The sequence below is a fragment of the Aspergillus pseudonomiae genome, assembly GCF_009193645.1.
Source record: "Aspergillus pseudonomiae strain CBS 119388 unplaced genomic scaffold BDV37scaffold_16, whole genome shotgun sequence".
In the NCBI taxonomy this organism is placed as follows: Eukaryota; Fungi; Ascomycota; class Eurotiomycetes; order Eurotiales; family Aspergillaceae; genus Aspergillus; species Aspergillus pseudonomiae.
Window position 1 is genome coordinate 260,570 of NW_022476008.1, and position 18,156 is coordinate 278,725.

General features: G+C 48.8%; 9 protein-coding genes across 9 annotated transcripts; 6 read left to right on the forward strand and 3 right to left on the reverse strand.

The window, feature by feature from the left end:
• Positions 1-779: 779 nt before the first annotated feature.
• On the reverse strand, positions 780-1,352 carry BDV37DRAFT_242710 (uncharacterized protein). Its single transcript, XM_032081353.1, has one exon. It carries the CDS (start codon positions 1,254-1,256, stop codon positions 891-893), a length of 366 nt encoding a protein of 121 aa, XP_031943851.1. The 5' UTR covers positions 1,257-1,352; the 3' UTR covers positions 780-890.
• A 68-nt stretch (positions 1,353-1,420) lies between these two features.
• On the forward strand, positions 1,421-2,657 carry BDV37DRAFT_242711 (alpha/beta fold hydrolase). Its single transcript, XM_032081354.1, has 2 exons — positions 1,421-1,485; positions 1,546-2,657. Exon 2 carries the CDS (start codon positions 1,566-1,568, stop codon positions 2,598-2,600), a length of 1,035 nt encoding a protein of 344 aa, XP_031943852.1. The 5' UTR covers positions 1,421-1,485; positions 1,546-1,565; the 3' UTR covers positions 2,601-2,657.
• A 1,486-nt stretch (positions 2,658-4,143) lies between these two features.
• BDV37DRAFT_57867 (uncharacterized protein) lies at positions 4,144-5,480 on the forward strand. The gene is made up of 3 exons (XM_032090908.1): positions 4,144-4,239; positions 4,501-4,669; positions 4,724-5,480. Exons 2-3 carry the CDS (start codon positions 4,506-4,508, stop codon positions 5,106-5,108), a joined length of 549 nt encoding a protein of 182 aa, XP_031943853.1. The 5' UTR covers positions 4,144-4,239; positions 4,501-4,505; the 3' UTR covers positions 5,109-5,480.
• On the forward strand, positions 5,265-7,453 carry BDV37DRAFT_292096 (putative nuclear envelope protein Brr6; the record flags this gene model as incomplete). Its single annotated transcript, XM_032089104.1, has 3 exons — positions 5,265-6,088; positions 6,150-7,045; positions 7,103-7,453. The coding sequence occupies exons 1-3, from the start codon at positions 5,974-5,976 to the stop codon at positions 7,451-7,453; spliced, it is 1,362 nt and encodes a 453-aa protein (XP_031943854.1). The 5' UTR covers positions 5,265-5,973.
• A 472-nt stretch (positions 7,454-7,925) lies between these two features.
• Positions 7,926-9,469, reverse strand: BDV37DRAFT_57966 (major facilitator superfamily domain-containing protein). The gene is made up of 2 exons (XM_032090912.1): positions 8,956-9,469; positions 7,926-8,904 (listed from the first exon to the last, which is right to left on the reverse strand). Exons 1-2 carry the CDS (start codon positions 9,274-9,276, stop codon positions 7,945-7,947), a joined length of 1,281 nt encoding a protein of 426 aa, XP_031943855.1. The 5' UTR covers positions 9,277-9,469; the 3' UTR covers positions 7,926-7,944.
• A 199-nt stretch (positions 9,470-9,668) lies between these two features.
• BDV37DRAFT_280813 (uncharacterized protein) lies at positions 9,669-12,113 on the forward strand (the record flags this gene model as incomplete). The annotated part of the gene is made up of 4 exons (XM_032086665.1): positions 9,669-9,706; positions 9,767-10,301; positions 10,356-11,966; positions 12,024-12,113. The coding sequence occupies 4 exons, from the start codon at positions 9,669-9,671 to the stop codon at positions 12,111-12,113; spliced, it is 2,274 nt and encodes a 757-aa protein (XP_031943856.1).
• Positions 12,114-12,916: 803 nt separating this feature from the next.
• BDV37DRAFT_57873 (uncharacterized protein) lies at positions 12,917-14,905 on the forward strand. The gene is made up of 4 exons (XM_032090909.1): positions 12,917-13,581; positions 13,637-13,854; positions 13,916-14,156; positions 14,211-14,905. The coding sequence occupies exons 1-4, from the start codon at positions 13,302-13,304 to the stop codon at positions 14,816-14,818; spliced, it is 1,347 nt and encodes a 448-aa protein (XP_031943857.1). The 5' UTR covers positions 12,917-13,301; the 3' UTR covers positions 14,819-14,905.
• Positions 14,906-15,625: 720 nt separating this feature from the next.
• Positions 15,626-16,271, reverse strand: BDV37DRAFT_242770 (uncharacterized protein). The gene has a single exon (XM_032081355.1). The coding sequence runs from the start codon at positions 16,006-16,008 to the stop codon at positions 15,772-15,774; it is 237 nt and encodes a 78-aa protein (XP_031943858.1). The 5' UTR covers positions 16,009-16,271; the 3' UTR covers positions 15,626-15,771.
• Positions 16,272-16,947: 676 nt separating this feature from the next.
• On the forward strand, positions 16,948-17,741 carry BDV37DRAFT_292100 (cutinase family protein; the record flags this gene model as incomplete). The annotated part of the gene is made up of 3 exons (XM_032089105.1): positions 16,948-17,133; positions 17,182-17,399; positions 17,471-17,741. 3 exons carry the CDS (start codon positions 16,948-16,950, stop codon positions 17,739-17,741), a joined length of 675 nt encoding a protein of 224 aa, XP_031943859.1.
• Positions 17,742-18,156: the final 415 nt, after the last annotated feature.

The following is an 18,156-nucleotide window of genomic DNA, read 5'->3' on the forward strand; positions in this document are numbered from 1 at the left end:
CAACGATGCAGCCGATGTGAAGAGCTATTATTAAGCCTGCATAAGGTACATTCTTCCACCCAAGTCAGGACAGAATGCGTGCGAGGCCCTAACACATTCTCAAAAAGCCACTCCATCGTCAGTCTAGCAGACAAGATGAAGGTATGGTTTGCTTGGGTTAATATTCGAGTCTCGGTTGTGCATTGCTTACGCCTTCAATGAGAAGGCCGAACATCCAGACGTCCTGGTCAGCTGTGTTCCTCGGGAGTTTGGGCTGAAACTTGCTCCTGGCGTACAGTTTCAAGCCATGGCTACTTGGTTGCATCAAACGTTTTCTCGATAGCAAAATATGATTATTTTTCTGAGCTTTGGTATATGGCAGCCATGTTGAATTACCGGACTAGTCTTTAGCCGTCAATTTCAATGTAGATACAGAGATCATCTGGAAATATTCAAGACATATGAGTTTTATACTTCGGCTGAATCCCACTAGCACTAGTGATATCTGGTCCCTATCCTTACTTGCCAAGGATTTTCGTGTGAATCAAGGTAAGGCCCGTCGGTCAACCATCATTTTCGGTTTACTCAAAGTCTTTAACTAGAAACCTGGCCCGCGGCTTGCAATGTATTTGGCTACGAGGGTTCTGGGAATAATGTTCGAGGGGTCAAATGTGATAATTGTATAGAGGCACGGCCAGCCCTTCTACGTAGTGGCTTGCCCTAGCCAATAATAGTTTGGGTTTTTTAGTCTTAGGCTTTGCGCCATTTTTAGCTCCATGAGTCTTGGCCAAATTATTTCCTAATTAGGTAGTTCCAGCGGCAATCATCCATAGTGGTGATACGACCTAGTTATACACAATGAGAAGGATCATAGGTTCAAGAGGTCCCTGTCTCACTTCTAGCCATTCCAATTACTTTGTTGCCTGAGTTGTCTCCACCTCTTCGGTCTTTCCCTGCCACCAGCGCCAAATAGCCTTGCACCAGAACCAGGTCTCCATGGTCCCAAAACAACACAGGATTGCAATGACAAATACTTTCGTTCCTTTGCTTATTCCCAGTGCGTCGAAGCTGAAAGCAGGGTACTGAGGTGGTTCGTTTGAGTCTGGGTTTGATGAGCTTGTCTGCTTGTTCGCCACAGGGAACCGGGTCGAGAAGGATCTGAGAAGGACTGAAGATTCGCGATGTATCAAGGGTCGTGGTAATCTCTGAGTGAGGAGAATACCATGTTGGCGAGTTGTATATAGTGGTAGAAGAGCTCGGGTAGGAACTGATGACATTGTTGTTTATTTGGATAGAATGAGGTCAGGGAGGGCTTGTTTTCCGGTTTTGAATTTTTCCTTAGATTATGTTGAGACTTGATGTATGGTTTAAATGAGGTGGATCAATATGGAATTTATATAGAGGGAATAGTCAGATGACGCGGTGGATTGCTCCATCACCGGCCAGTTCGTATTTCTCGGCGATCAGCGTAAGCAACGTAAAATGAGCCAGCGGGGGTTCCTCGGACTAACCGTTAATATAAATACAAGTTAGCCACCATGCGAGTCCAGAGGAATCAAACAGTACCTTCCACCATACTAAGAAAAATGACCGTCGGATACCGTCGTTTAATATCAGCAACAGAGGGTTTCCTTTCATCAACTTCAAGGAGAAGCTCGTCCACACTTTCTGCGTCTAAGACAAAGCATGCTGTGCCTACAGAATCCTGCAACACATCGTCAACAGCAGCAGACCCTGCACAATTAGATCAAACCCTGACCCTCTCTGACGGCCGCACCCTCGGTTTCGCCGAATACGGTTCCCCACAAGGAAGACCACTTCTCTACTTCCATGGCTTACCCGCATGTCGTTATGAGATCGACTTCCACGAGCTGGGCCTGCGACATGGTGCCCGAATCTTCGCCCTTGACCGACCTGGAATGGGGCTGTCAACGTTTCAACCAAACCGACAACTCCTTGACTGGCCCGCCGACGTCAAAGAGTTCACGGGTAAACTGGGTCTAGATCAGTACCGAGTCCTTGGTGGCTCCGGTGGAGGACCTTACTCACTTGTGTGTGCAAAGGCCCTAGCCAAGGAGAACCTGAAGGGCGTAGGTGTACTCGTCGGATTTGCGCCCCTTGAGGCCGGCAGGCAGGGTATGTCTCTTCGTTCACGCGTCCTGTGGAACCTGGGGAGGTGGTTCTCCGGTCTGGGGCGACTGTACACTGATTGGACTATTGTACCGGCTGCTCACCACCCAGACCCAAAGGTTCTGGAGGAGCTGCTAGCGCAAACGGTTAAGAACAATTTCAACAAAACGGACTCTGTCGTCTTCGAGGATGAGAAAATCCTCAAACATGCAGCTAAGATTGTACGAGAGAGTTTTCGACAGGGGTCTCAGGGGTATGTCCAGGAGTGTAGGATTCTTACAAGGCCATGGGGCTTTGGCTTACGGGAGATTGATTTCCCTGGGGTTCGTTTATGGTCTGGCGACAAGGACCGAAATACTCCCGTTGAAATGGCTCGATGGATGGCGGATAGACTCGAGGGATCGGTCTTGACTGAGTGGAAGGGCTACAGTCATTTTACCTTTACTGATGATCACACTGAAGAGGTTGTGAGAGGCATGCTGGAAAGATGAATACAATGTGAAATACGATATTCGATGTATAGTATGGCTGTCACTTGTAGAATCTCTACTCTTTCATACCCTGAATTTATGGCAAAATAACTGGTTCTATTAACTTCTGTATGATCATAGATTCATAGGCTGCCGAAGCTGTTCGACAGCTCAATCGAATGAGGTCGATTCCTACTGGGCGGTCCTAGGGTTGAAAATACTGTGGATCAACAGTATTTTCACCGTGTCTTAACCATGTCAACGTTTCTTTTCGTGTCTAAAGATTCAATACTCTAGGGTGCATGTTTTTAAAATTATTAAATACGTATTCTATTACCACAGTAAACTTCCAAAATCTAGCGTATTACTACTATGGCTCGATAATTCCTTTCCGCAGTACATACTTCTAAAAGTATTAAAATAACATATCAGTAGTAGAACCAAAATTTTTAATTAAAAACTAAGCCTGTTGGCCCCGTAGTTCTACCATCCAGTTTTAGTTTGCTGTACTTCCACTGTGATCAAATTAAGTATACAGCCTGCCCAGTTTCTTCAACCTTAGGACCTCTACACACAGCATCGAAATCACACGTGAATATAATCATGTATAAATTCAGAACAAGTCAATAGTATTTAGATTATACACGTAATAGCTTTTGCTGCGCACGCCTTGCCAGTCACTATAGGATTGTGGAATGTTAGATTGCTGACTCCAGCGCTGGGCAACCAGTTGAGTTATGTACATACCAAGGCATAGCTGAGTCAGGCAAGGGTTAATGCACGATTGAGTCATCGGAGAGGTTCTGGACCGAGGTTAAGGCAACGGTTGACTAACCCTGCAGGTGACCCCGAGCCGCCCGATGGAGCAAAGTCATCTGCCTGGGGTTCCTGCAATCAGATGGAGCATCGCCGCCCACAGCTGATAAGCATCAAGTACCAGTAGTGCTGTTCCAGTGACGCAAGATACGTCCAGAAGGCTGGTTTCTATTCGCATACCCAACCATGGATGTGGAAAACACAATGTACTAAAATACTATCGATTTCGAGTGAATTTTTCCAAGTATTTTACATATTTGATCAGCCCTTCGCGTCATAGTAAAGTCGGCGTCTCTATTAGGCGGACGTCCGTAGTGCTGACGTGATGGCCAATCACCATCCCGGGTGGCTGGCTGTGCCTGAGGCAGTGGATCAGGTTGACGGCGAATCCCAATGCGGCGATCGCCATCCAACTACTCGTCGCCCGAGTATTCAGGACGTAGGAAACAACCATGGTTCCAAAGTGGCGTCAGGGGGCGTTCGGCGAGCAGGAATAGGATTCCCCCTCGCAGTCACGATAAGGAAGGCCGATCGTCATAGGATGGCCATTTATCATCTCCTCGCGGAGCATGACTGCCGTAGTCAGCAACGCCTCGCTCGGTCCTCGTGCTGCGGAGTCAATATGATACGATATGATCTGATATGAATGCTATCTCCTCTTTCTCCGCTTCGACTCCTTCTTCGTCTTCTCCTTTATTTTGTTCAGGAAGACAGATCGATCAAAGACTTGCTCTCGCTCCACATTCTCCAGCGTCTATTGTGTCTATTTTTGGGTTGAATGAACATTACCGGGCCATTCAGGGAGTGTTGATTGTTCCATGACTCCGTTTAAGCCCAGACATTGGTGACTCAACCCCCCCAAGGCCTCCTTCCTCGCGCAGGGTCCCTGTTCTCCATCCAACTCCGGTCCCTCGGGCTACCTCTCACTCTTAATAATCCCTTCCACCTCGTTCTTGCCTCTTCTGCTAAGTGGCGGCAATTACCTCCACCATCCCGTTTGACAGCTCGATCTGAGTACCCTTATATCAACCTCATCCTATCGGTTCACTCGCGTCTCCTTCTCCATACTGTCGTCATCAGTCATTTATACCTCATTGAAAAACAGTCATCATGTCTGACTCCATCGATCTTCGTCATAACGGTACCGCGGCCAAAAGGGTCTATAACCACAAGTCCAAATGGGCCTACGGTGGCCGAGCGGCGCTCCCGCATCACGAGGTCTCTCTGTCTGACCCAGTGACTCGTCCCGCGGCGCCTCAGAGTCACTCCCTGAAGTACGTTGTCATAGAGTCTCCTCCCAGTGTTAATGAAGACTGACGCCATGAAAGGTATTCCCGTCTCTTGCAGCTCGACCGAAAGGCCAAGTCCAACCAGCTGGCTACCACCGCCAAGTTCACCCTGCGACACGACATTCGGGAGGCCCTTGACAGCGGCCCATCCGACTCCTCCGCGGCGGAAGATGTTGATGAACCCTCAGCCGCAAAGGATCTTCCAGGACACCTTCAGGAGGAAGCTCTGTTCGAGCCATACCAAGTGTCGGGACAGACAATTCTCTCTGATGCGATAAGCAAGGCAGTAGAGAAATTCGAGACACGAGAAACCGAGAAGCTTGTCGAGGAATACGAAATCATCACCCGGGAGGGTGAGATTGCTACGGGCTACCTCGCCGATGATGATTTCGAGTTAGTCGACCATGATCACGCAAAGCTGTGAATATCCTGATGTTGTATACTTGTCTTGTTTCTATCTTGCGATACTTCTTAGGCCCACAAGCCTCGGTTATGGAGTTGATTAGAATTCGCCCTTTTCTCCTCGGTGGTTGTTTCAGTATCTTCTCGGCGCAGTCGTTCTTCTACCCAAGATTTTTGTTTTTGTACTTTTGGCACCAGTGATGATGGGTTACGACCTAGATCCTATTTTTAGACTGCTTATCCTCATACCCTTAGTTTGATATTTCGATATTCTATTCGTGTGAATACGTGATGACCATGAACAAATCAACCTTTGTTTTTATTTTCTACCGATGCTACGTATCGAGTAGTAAGATACTATTGAAGAATAAAAGAAAGACAGTGTATAGATTTCCGACCGCAATACCTGGGTTTAGGAAAAGCCACTGCAGAGACCTATAATATTGTAGTGAAGTATGAGGAGGTACTGTTCAGTCTGCGTCATATGTGAGGCTGCTTCGTATTTATACTTCGTGAGCAATATATGTTACGTTCAGCCCCTGCATATCGCCTGTCACCGCCATTTTTTATTGCCTTCTCCCTCATTACTGCTACTCTGCTGTTCAACATTGGACGCATTCTGATGAACATAAGGAGAAACTCACATAAAGAAAAATAAAATGAAATAAATAAACCAAAAGAAAAGAATAATGTAGGCTGAGGGGAACCCGTTGCCAGGGTAAGTGCACTAGGGCTGCCAGATTTGTTTACCATCACCGATCGGGAATGGTCAAAAATTCGCCGATCGAACGAATGTCAATCAGGTACTCCAAATCTTTCTCTACCTTTCTGTCATCCCGCCTCACACGCGCTTCGTGTTTAGGACATTTTACCTTCCATCATTCAAGATGGACAAACGATCAGCAGAAAGTCCGATGGACTTCGAATGGCAGACAAGAGCCCCAGGGGATGTGACTTCACCCTTCTATCAGCTCAGCATGCAGCATGACAACCAAAAGAAACGTGCGGCCTCCATGCACTCCGCCCGTCACAATCATTGCTAATTTAATTTGACTCCGCACAGGACCCTATCGCATCTTCGAATCTCCCGACAAGAAACAGACACCAGCCTTGCGTGAACCCAATTCACAGCCCTTCCTCTTCTCCCAGTCGCGACCCCAAGACCCGCCTGGCACCCCGAAATCCCTCTTTGGCCAGTCCGCATTCATGACCCCGCGCAAGTTCGATGTTGATTTCTCGTCCGGTGCAGAGAATATGTCGTCTCCCGAGAACGCAGATAACGAAGATACTCCGGAGCCGCCCATGAAGTCGGGCCATCGAAATTCATTATTCAACATGTACGGACGGTTTGCGCCCAGTCCCGGGCGGGGCGAGATTCCTCGTCTGAATCATTATTCCAATGCGTTGGCTCGCCGGGTACAGAAGAGAAGACGAAGGGACAAGGCACTAGATATGCAATTTCGCAGGGAGAGTGATGATGAGAGTGAGGACGAGCACGTATCAGCCAACAAGCAGAACCAGAACCAGGGACACATTCAGGGGCAGGCCCAACCGGCATCGCGTATGTCTTCTTTCTCGGACTTTTTCGCTTTGCTCGAGGCACACCCCAACGTTCCGAGTATCCTGTCGTGGTGGGCCCAGTTGGTCGTGAACCTGTCTCTGTTCTCGCTCGCCGTGTACGTGGTGTTTGGATTTGTGTCGGCTATTCGGGCGGAGTTCGAGCAGGCGGCGGAAGAGGTGTCCGATACAATATTAGCAGAAATGGCGACGTGTGCGAAGAGCTACGTGGATAACAAGTGCGGCGGCGGAGATCGACTTCCAGCGCTGGAGACAGTCTGTGAAAACTGGGAACGCTGTATGAACCGGGATCCAGCGAAGGTCGGACGGGCAAAGGTGTCGGCACATACCATGGCGATCATCATCAACAGCTTCATCGACCCCATTAGCTGGAAAGCGATTGTATGTCTTCTGTTCCAAACCCCACCTAGACCAGCTGCAGTGACTAATGCCCTCCAGATGTTCTTCCTCGCGACCATTTCGACAGTTACCGTTGTCAGCAACTGGTCCTTCCGTTCGTTCAGAAACCGTTACAATCAACACGAGTATACTCATCCTTCTGCCCCCAGCTTTTCTCGGCAACCGTCCGGACAGCATCACCCTTCATTAGGCCCCTCCCAGCCGTCCTACCAGCACTCGGGTGGGTTTAATTACCAGACCCATGCGCCGAGTCTTGATCATAAAAAAGAAAAACCGTTAATGCTCGAAGACTCGCCAACACGGGACTTCGTCAATGAGCGGAGCCGCACTCGGGAAAATCGCATGCGAACCCCAAGTCCCACGAAGAGAGATAGGAAGTTGTTATTATAATCTGTGGTTTGACAAAAGTGTGTGTACGCATTTGCATTAGCGGAAGGATTCCGGCGTTTATTTTTAATTTTGAATTGGGGCTTGGTCAAAAGAATGTGCTCGGCCTTTGTCACTATAGGTCCTTGTCCACTGGTGTTGCATGATGGAGCACATAGCGTCAGTTTCTTTTCGTGTATATATAGATAATCTTTGGGCAACCTTATGCATTATTGTTTGATGCGAGCAGCTGGTCTCGACCGTATGAGGATTTACTATGATGGCTCAGTGCTCATGTATCCATGAAAATGATTATTGCTCGACTGCCAGGAGTAGGGATCACAGCATGCTTCCACGCCGTGCCATATACATGCACCGATCGGCCACGAAAACGAACCCCGAAGTGGTGATTGTTGGCTTTTCAAAAACATTATTATACATGAACGCGCTTCAAAAGACACCCACGCCGATACAATAGTATGAAAGTATCTATCATACCCATCGTGGCCAGAACCTCAGGTTCGTCCAAAGATACCTTCAGGGGTCATAGCCTTGGTTGCCAGAGCAAAGAAACCACCAACCAAACACATGACACCACTGAATATGCTTGCTTCCGAGTACCCTCCATATTTTTTGACGAGCGCCCCATTCACCGGGGGACCGATTAACATCGCGAAAGAGCTCAGGGCTATGCCCATTCCCATATAAGTTCCCATGTCCCGGGGATCCTTCGGACAGAGGGTAAAGGCCGCTGAAGCTCCAGAGATGATGGTTCCCGAAGTAAAGCCAACGACAACCGAATATACGATCAAGCCTGCATTGGTTGTTGCCAAATTGAAACAGAATATCACGACCGCTGTTGTTATACCACCGACCATGAATGCGTTCAATCGCCCGAATTTATCTGCTAATATGCCTGGGATGACACGGCCAAATGTGGATGCCGCGTTTAAGATCGCCAGCAAATATCCAGAAAGGGTCGCACTCATGCCTCTGGATACTGCATAGGTAGGGATGTAGAACAGGGGGAAGAACATGCCAATGAGCATAAAAAACAATGAGGCTATCAGGAGGACGAATTTCGCTTCCTTCAATGCCGATGGAATCCAGAAGGGGGATGAACTTGGCGGCAGGCGGCGCTTGATGGTGAGGCATGCAAATGCCATGATGGGCATTATGAGGAAACCGATGATTCGCACCGACCATCCAAATCCCAAGGACGAGCCGTTCAACATTTTGGACAATGCAATAGGAATCACGATGCCGCCAACAGACGAACCAGCCGCAGCAATGCCTAGAGCGGCTGCTCGCTTCTTGTCAAACCATTGTGATACTGCTGGAAATGCCGGAAATTGCAGGAAGCCCGTGACTATTCCCATCAATACACCTTGCACAAGCATAATCTGCCAGTACGTTTTGCACAAACTAAGCATCATCATGGCAAAAACGTAGGCGACTGCAGCTGGCCGGATAATCTACTCCTATGTCAGTTCAGGGCAGAAGTCAAGACAGACCAAAAGACATACCCATGCGCCGTAACGATCGAATAATGGACCTGAGATTGCACCTGTCGCAAATTGAAGGAATGCTGCTAGCGATCCTATCCAGGCAATGTTGTCTGGAGATTGCCCACGAAGTTGGTGTGATAAGTAGTACTCCTCGAAAGTGCCGAATGAATTTGCGAAGCCGAGACAACAGAAGAAGAGTGAAGCGCCCCCTGCAGCCACAAGCCACGCTCTAGCACCACCATCTGGTGCTTCTTCATATTTAGGCGATATCTGGGACAACTTCTCCTGGTCGAGCCCGCCTCTAAGTGGATCTATAGTATGCTCGGATGATTTTGTCATATTGCATTCCAGGGTCCGGGGTTGAGTATGGTATTAACAGGAGAGTGCATAGGTGGCCTTTTGGTCCTTGCCAATCTTGAGATGTGATCGGTCTCGATATACAACATCATGAGTGACCAAAGCGATCTTATATCCTATATAGATCATTCGATTATTGCTGAATGCTGTATACTAATCGGGGATAAGCCCGGAGCCGGTCATCGGACTCGGTAAATGGCGGGCGAAATGGACCAAAAGCGCAAAGGCTTACCTCCATAAACCAGTCGTGTCTTCATCTCCTTTTATTTTCCTATTTCCAGCAAAAAGAAACGATATAGTTTCGGAGATACGCTGTAAACTGCGTGACGCTTTCCTAGGTTGGACCGAGTTCGACACGGTCGTAAGGGTTAACCATGACTGACCCCGAACGGCGGCGCAGACGACCGGCTGTGTAGGTCGCAGAACCCTTTGATATCCGCGTCGTCCATTCGCACTGACCGCAGAAATACAGCTCGTGCTCTCTTTGCAGGAGACGAAAGATCCGATGCGATCGGAAGACTCCCTGTAACAATTGTGTGCGCTCGAAAAATGAAGCATGCATCTATGAAACTCATCCCTCTGACCATCCGCGGCCACATGTTAACCATGGCCAAACAATTACACTGGAATCCCGAGAGGGTCCCTCTCCAACAGCCCCTAGCACATCTCCCTATGTAAGCAGGCCACCAACCGTGACTAGCCATGCATATGAGCCCATAGTGGGCGGCTCAGCAGACGCCACAACTCCGAGGAGTCAAGCTTCTGCTGGGGATATTGAGGCGCTGAAGAGCAAAATTAAAAGCCTCGAAGAGCAGCTATCAAAAGTAAACCAGAGACGTACCCAGTCCTCTGATCCGACTTCTCGCCCTGAGCAAAGGGTCATGAATTCGCCCCTGTGCGAGGTTGATAGTCACCTATTTGGGGAAACTCAAGTCATCACTCGCAGTGTTGTACATAAGTCCCGCATGTTTGGCCAAAGTCATTGGATCAACGGTGTGATTGGGCTAGTAAGTACTTGCAGACTGCTCACTTCTATGGTGTAATACGCTAAAGTACAGTAGTGCCGAGAGGTCTTTGAGATGCTCGAGCCTCATGTTCGTGACGAAACGTCGGACGTGTTGGCTGGCATGCAGAGGTGTAAAGCCCTTGCGAGGGTTATCAAGTCGCGGCGGGTGCCTTCATGGCCGTCACCCCCAACATCTGTTCTACCCTCAAAGGATGTAGCCGACGAGCTCGTTGACTGTTACCTTAGGACATCCGAAACAGTCTATCGTGTACTTCATATTCCATCCTTTCGAAGGGATTATGATGCACTCTGGATGTCAGATACAGCACCTGACATGGCATTTTTGGTTCAAGTTAAATTAGTGCTTGCTATCGGAGCTACCGTATACGATGAAACGTTTTCCCTGCGTGCCTCGGCCATTCAGTGGATCTATGAAGCGCAGACGTGGTTTTCAGAGCCTGTTTTCAAGTCCAGACGGAGTATCCAATTCCTACAGATCAATATTCTACTATTGATTGCTCGCGAATTGGTAAATGTGGGCGGCGACGCCATTTGGACTTCAGCAGGGGCACTACTGAGGACTGCGGTGTACTGGGGGCTCCATAGAGACCCGACCTATTTATCAAATAGGACGATCTATGTTGGCGAGATGCGCCGGAGGCTATGGAATACTATACTCGAAATAGCCCTGCATTCGAGTATGGCCTGTGGCGCGCCCGTGTTCATATCTCTGGACGACTTTGACACCGCGCCTCCCGATAATTATGATGATGATCAGCTTGTGGCCGATGCCCCGGTGCCGAAGCCAGAAGATACCCTCACTCAAGTGTCAATCCCGATAGCGCTCCGTAAAACCCTTCCTATTCGCCTTGCAATTGTGAAATTCTTGAATGACCTCGGCTCCAAGAGTATTTATGAAGAAACACTGCGACTGGATGCAGAGTTCAGAGCGTCTTACAGAGCTCTGTGTCGGACCCTTCAGAGGTATAATGCGGGTACCAGATTCACATCTCAGTTTCCAATTCACATGGTGGATTGCCTTATGTTGCGCTACCTTATGACTATCCATATTCCGTTCTTCGCTATGGCGCCACATGAAACGGCCTATGCATATTCTCGGAAGGTGGTGGTTGAGACGTCGCTCAGACTATGGTGTGCATTGAACCCATCCTCATCTCTCATGGCGGCTCATACTCGTCACGATACAGCTTCAACAAATCAAAATGATTTCGAGAGGCTGGCGATCTGTGGGACTGGTTATCTCCGCATGTTTGGCATGCAAACTAGTCTTGCCGTTGCAACAGAATTAAGCACCCAGTTGCAAGAAGAAGAAAGTCTCGGCCCGGTATTTTTACGAGCCGATCTACTTTCGATGGTGGAGGAATCCAAAGAGTGGCTCTTCCGTGCTATTGAAGCCGGCGAGACCAATATCAAGGGTTACTTACTTGTTGCGTTGATTGAGGCAAGGATTGCAGGACTTAGACAAGGCCTTGCGCGCGACCAACTTGTGGTGTTGTTACTCAAGACCGCTGCGGACGCAGAGGCAAGATGCTTACGCATCCTTGAAGAAATGGCGGCTCACGGCCAGACCGAAGGCTTTGTAAATGGGCCTGGTCAAATGGGCCTGGATATAACTCCCCAGTCCATGGACGATTGGGACCTTATGGTATGTGAAGATTCGAACTATTCATTTTTTTTTTTCCCGTAACTCACCATTGTTTAGATGACAGATGTTCTCCTGAACCAAAACACTGCGGAGCCAATGAATTGGGTGTTCAACGAAATCCCGCTAGTGCCTTTGCTTCCTAGTTAAGAGTTTCGATTTTGTCTGGTCATTTGAATTCCTAACCGATTTAACTCAAAGGAGCGAAGTTCCATGATGAATACACGAACTCGCTATGATCCCATAAAGGAACTCCAAGCGCCTTGCATATGGGAAATGCCATGTCAGATATCTTCACTTGCCAATACCCGACTTGAGGATCCCTTGAGATATTGATGCCGGGCAGAACGTTTAGCGAGGCTCGCGAGATGTCGTGTTTCGGTCTCTCCGTCACTTGTCCCTGCCCAAGACTATGTCTCACCGGCGTCCGACGGAGCTCCGATCTTTGGGGATGATCACATTGTCCCAACATTTGTGCGGGGATTCTACTTGGCGAAAGCAGCTGCTTGGAGGCGAGGCGCACGGTGCATTCTATGAAGACACATTCATTACGAGGTATAGCGGTCATTCATCTCAACCCAAAACGAAACGCGAGTAGTGTAGTCGCTTCGATGATCCTCCCCCACCAATTTCGACCAGGAGAGTCCCTCAAGAGAGACGAACCACCGAGGAATGTACACTATGACAAGGCTTCTCAACGGGTCTTTTATTTTTGCCTAGACGGCCAGATGCATTCTAACCCTTGATGCCCCTCTCCTCGGTACTTTATTTGCGATAATATCTATTTCCGAAATCTCCGCAATGGTCCAGGTGATACATGTACCATTGACCTTCCGCATATTACAAATCCAAGAGTCGCCAGCCTAACGTTCAAACAAATGCCGATAAGACCCCTGTTACATTGCGTCCCTGCCAAGATGGCTAACGCCAGCATTCATGTTCCGTTTAGGCTCGTCCCGTCCAACCAACAGCCTCGGTTCAGTCGCAAGCCCGCTTTCCATGTAACCTAAGAACCATATGAAAATTAGCCTTCTACTCAAAGCAAATCAGTCGCTTTCACCAAGGCTTTCGGCTTATCTGTGCGTAAGTGAAGAATGTTTATTAAAGTTTGCCATTCCACGATCGCGCAATGCCGACGATGACGGTGTTCCCTATCTACTGCGATGAATGGGATGAAATGATAAACTTGGCAAAAGCGAGGAGTTTAGTGTCCTTGGCGGTGATTTCATAGCCCAATACTGTGGCATCTGGGATATATAAGAGTGTGAGGATGGAAAGAGCAGCAGCAATCAGCAGACCAACATTCCTCTCATACCTTTCTCCTGAGTAACAGACATCATGAAACCATCAATAGTCTCCCTCCTGTCCCTGGCTTGCTTCGCGGCAGCTTCCCGCGAGGGCGCTCCAATCATGAGCCATCTTATGTCTCTCAAAACGGAGCATCGCGAGCGAGCCCGGGCCCAGGGTCTATTCAAACCAAATAGCTATATTGACCTCGGGAAGACGCCCTGTGTGAGTGGCAAAGCAGGAGAATATTCCTGTGAGAACGTTGATCTCCTTGGTTTCCTCAGCCACCAAGCCATGGGCAGCACGACCCGGGAGGGAAATGATATCTGGGGTATGTTACCCATGCCATGCTTCTCCTCCGTAGCAGTAAAACTGACGATGAGCAGGATGGACATCAGCCGATGGTCGTGAATTCGGTGTCGTTGGCCAAACGGACGGAACGGCGTTTGTAGAAGTTCTGGAGGATGGCAGTGTGCAGTATGTCGGCCGTCTACCGACGCAGACAACGGCCACTATTTGGCGAGATATGAAGGTGATTGGGGACCATGCATATATCGGGTCGGAGTCACCGGGCCATGGACTTCAGATCTTTGACTTGAAGAAGGTAGATCATAGTGCCAACATTTCTTTCATGGTTGGGTGTGTCCAAGGCTAACTGAGTCCAGCTTCTCGACACAGACAGCAATAACCCGACCAATTTCTCGACAACAGAAGACCTAACGGCTTGGTATAGCGGTTTTGGTAGCTCGCATAATATCGTCGCGCATGAGGAAACCAACATGATCTTCGCCGTCGGTACGGCTAGGAACCTATCCTGCGCTGGCGGTCTGTGGATGCTCGATGTGTCTGATCCTGCGAAACCGACGTCGCCTGGATGTGTCAGCGAGGACGGTTATGTGCACGATGGTAAGTTTTGCTAGCCGAACGACCCAGTCAAAGTCCAGTACTAATGCAGACCAGCACAATGTGTGATCTACACTGGCCCCGACAAGAAATACACCAATCGCGAGATCTGCTTTAACTACAATGAAGACACCCTCACCATCGTCGACATAACAGACAGAGCGTCCCCCATCCAGATCTCCAAAACCCCCTATGTCGGAGCAAGCTACACGCACCAAGGCTGGATCGCAGTCTCCGACATGTCCTACCTCCTCCTGGACGACGAACTGGACGAACAAGATGGGACAGGCGAAGCCGCTAACGGACACACAACGACCTACATCTTCGACATCAAGAAGCTGGCGAACCCGAAGCATACGGGGACTTACCAGTCTCCCGTGCGGTCAATCGACCATAACCAGTATGTCATTGATGGGCTGACGTACCAAGCTAATTACGGGAGCGGATTGCGCATCGTCGATGTTAGTTCTATTAAGGACGATCCGACGGGCAAGGGGTTCAAACAGGTTGGTTTCTTTGACTGCCATCCTGAAGATGATGCCCAGGGTGGGGAGGTGGAATTTGTGGGTGCCTGGAGTGTTTATCCTTATTTCCGGAGCGGACACATTCTGTTGAATAGTATTGAGAGGGGCGTCTACTCGTTGAAGTACACTGGAAAGGCTTGATCGCATGTGGGTTCGTGTATATGAAACAGAAGAGAAAGGAAATGAAAGCCTCTGACATCATCTCTCGGGAGGTTCTCATCTTCTAGAATAATATGATGAAACAGTAGGGTCCTACATCCTAGATTTTGTGTTAAACAGATAAACAGAAGCCTACAGATTTCAAAATTAAAGTTATGACTAGAAAATCACCTAGGTTAATTATCGGATATACGCCAGTCTCGGGTGCAAAAATAGATGTCCATTACCGATATGCCCCGGGATCGACATGCACCCAGAAAATCATAGATCCTGTAATTATATCTGCAATATACGATACTTCTCAGCGTTCATGCGACAGTGAGCTGATACGCCAGACAGCCTCGAACACTACCTAGTAATGAGACTGACTACCGGGACAGTTGCATCTGTTCAGAGTCCTGTAACCCGTGCCTTTCTCCGTATTGCAAGCATCGATTTAGGGACGGTGATAGCCAAATACAACGGCTGACAATAAAGACAAACTCGTAGCTAAGCTTTATTGGGTGATTTCGGAGATACTATTAGCGTGATACCGAAGAGTGATAAGCGCAAACCCCAGATGGTGAAATGCAGATAAACCTGGTCCTACTATTCCGAAAGGTAGTCCTTCTCTATACGGTGATTGACACCCAAATGGAATTGTCTTCCTCGGCTTCTCTCTTCCCCTTGATACACAGTATGTTGGGGTTTGACATAGACGATCCTCAATCCCAGTTTAAACTCACTCGGGTCCGTGGTTGTCGGAGGACATTAGACTTTACATGGGGCCAAAATTAGAGGATCAGATTTCGGCAGAAGCACACGGTAAGCAATGACAGAAGAGTAGGAACAGACAGCAAAGTCCCGAGGATGTCATGTCGCCAAATGCCTACGATTGGATATCCAGACACTATTGTCAGCGACCCACTCCCCTAAGTATCTTCACACAGCACAGATCACAACCCAAAGAAGAAACAAACCAGGGACAGCATCATATCAGTTGAATCAACCCAAGTTTCCGATAAACACCAAGTGAAAAATGCCTCTATTTCAAACCTACCCCAGGTATAACACCAAAATCCTTCGTATCCAACACGCTCCAACCCCAACAATCTTGGCACCGCCAAAGGAACTGATTTTCGCCGACAACATGCCGACGATTCCTGGCACTTCGTATCCGACCTGCCACCCATGGAAACCAGAGGGCTTCGCGCGACAATCGTTTCTCCACATGTGAAACTCGACGAACTCCGTCCTCCCAAAGGAAAATAGCTTGTTTGAGTCTAGCAACGCAGCCCTAACCTGGCTTGACCTTAAAGGTGAATCGTCCCGGTTTGAGCCCCACTAGGGTTCGGTTCCGTAGTCCCTAGTGGCACTCGATCTGAGGCATGGCTATTTTGGGCACGGCGATGTGACAGATTAATTCGTGGATACTCATTGACTTTGAACAATTGGTGCTACGTCTGTTACAGATAATCTGTGCCTAGTTCACAGTCTATATGGGATATTGTCTAGGGACCTGCATAGAGCGGGGAATACAAAATGAGGAGCAGTTCAATAAACTTCAACCGTTCTTCAACCCTCAATAATAGGAACGAGTGGAGCCCATCCCAACCTAACTAGTAGGAGCGGATACTAAGAATCCCGATTCGGTCACTGGCTCTTTCTTGGGGGATGTTTATGCCAAGCGCAAAATGCCGATTGGATGTCAGATGGTCAAAATCAGGAGTTCACCCGAGACCCTGTGGACTAGATATTCTCTAGCGGGTTGACTGTCCCGCTAGAGTGTCGTTAGGTCGTTAGATACCCTGGCTGGTGTTCACTTTGAAACGGGGCCAGAGCGCCAGGCTACAGGGTAAAAATGGAATTAGAAGAAAAAAGAGGGTTCGAAGGCTCTCATTAAAATAGGCTCAAGTTTGGGTTTAGTGGCCATTGCTAGACACAGGGTAAATATCGGGAGATAATTAGTGCAATGGTTCTCAATTGGGGTAACGGTAAAGAACTATAAAAGGAGGGATGGACCCTTCAGATTATAGATGAATCCATCACAGTCCTCTCGCAAACCCTCTATTCAAACCCTTCTTGAATACCTCCACGTGCCATATCACATTTCTAGCCGTTAACTGAACAAGATGGTGATGCTCCGCTCCCTCCTCGTCTCTGCTCTGGCTACTCTGGGAGCAGCCAGCCCCATTGCTGAGCCGGTGGACCAGGCACTGGAAGCCAGACAGCTTGGGTCTTCCAATGACCTCACCAACGGAGCATGCAAGGATGTGACTCTTATTTTCGCCCGAGGCTCCACGGAGATGGGCAACATGGTTCGTCAACGAGAAGCTCGATTGCACGGGTATCGCTAACATCGACAGGGCACTGTCATCGGACCCCCTCTCTGCTCGGCCCTGAAGAGCAAGCTCGGTGCCGATAAGGTTGCTTGCCAAGGTGTGGGTGGCTTGTACACCGGGGGATTGATGCAGAATGCTCTCCCTCAAAACACCGACCCGGGCGCCATCTCCACTGCGAAGTCGCTCTTTGAGCAAGCCAACACCAAGTGCCCTAACACCCAGATCGTGGCCGGTGGATACAGGTATGCTAAGCTTGCACCCCTATTTCCATAGTCTACACACCCTCGTATACTAATGACAATACGATAAACAGTCAAGGTAGTGCAGTCATCGACAACGCCGTCCAACAGCTCTCCACTGAAGTCAAGGACAAGGTCAAGGGTGTTGTTTTCTTCGGCTTCACCCGGAACCTCCAGGACAAAGGCCAGATCCCCAACTACCCCAAGGACGATGTCAAGGTCTTCTGTGCCATGGGCGACCTTGTCTGCGATGGCACGCTCATTGTCACCCCCGCCCATTTGACTTACACTATCAATGCGCCGGAGGCTGCCTCTTTCCTTGCGTCGAAGGTTCAGTCGGCTTAGAGTGCGATTTTGGGCGGCGGATATGTTGGATACGAGATATGGATGGGTAGATAGACTGTGCTGGTCATTGTCTCTTGTATGTACTGCGTACATGTGTGTGATATGGCATCAATGGAGGTATTTTTATAAAGGAATGTTCGTGATTCCTACAATTGTTCGGTTTGCGAAGCCTTATCTCTGGATCAGTATATTGCACAGATCTGCAAATAATTATTACGCAAGGAATAGAATAGACCAGCGTAGTGCCATGGCGCTCTGCGGACCATACAAGAGGATAAGCAATCATCCTCATCAGGGGATAGCCCCACATGCTATAGATGCGCAGTTCCTGGGTATCGGGTTAGATGAATCTGGATTTCGGGTGGGGACATTGCACCACGGATCAAACCTTTGATGAATGTCAGCTTGGCTATTC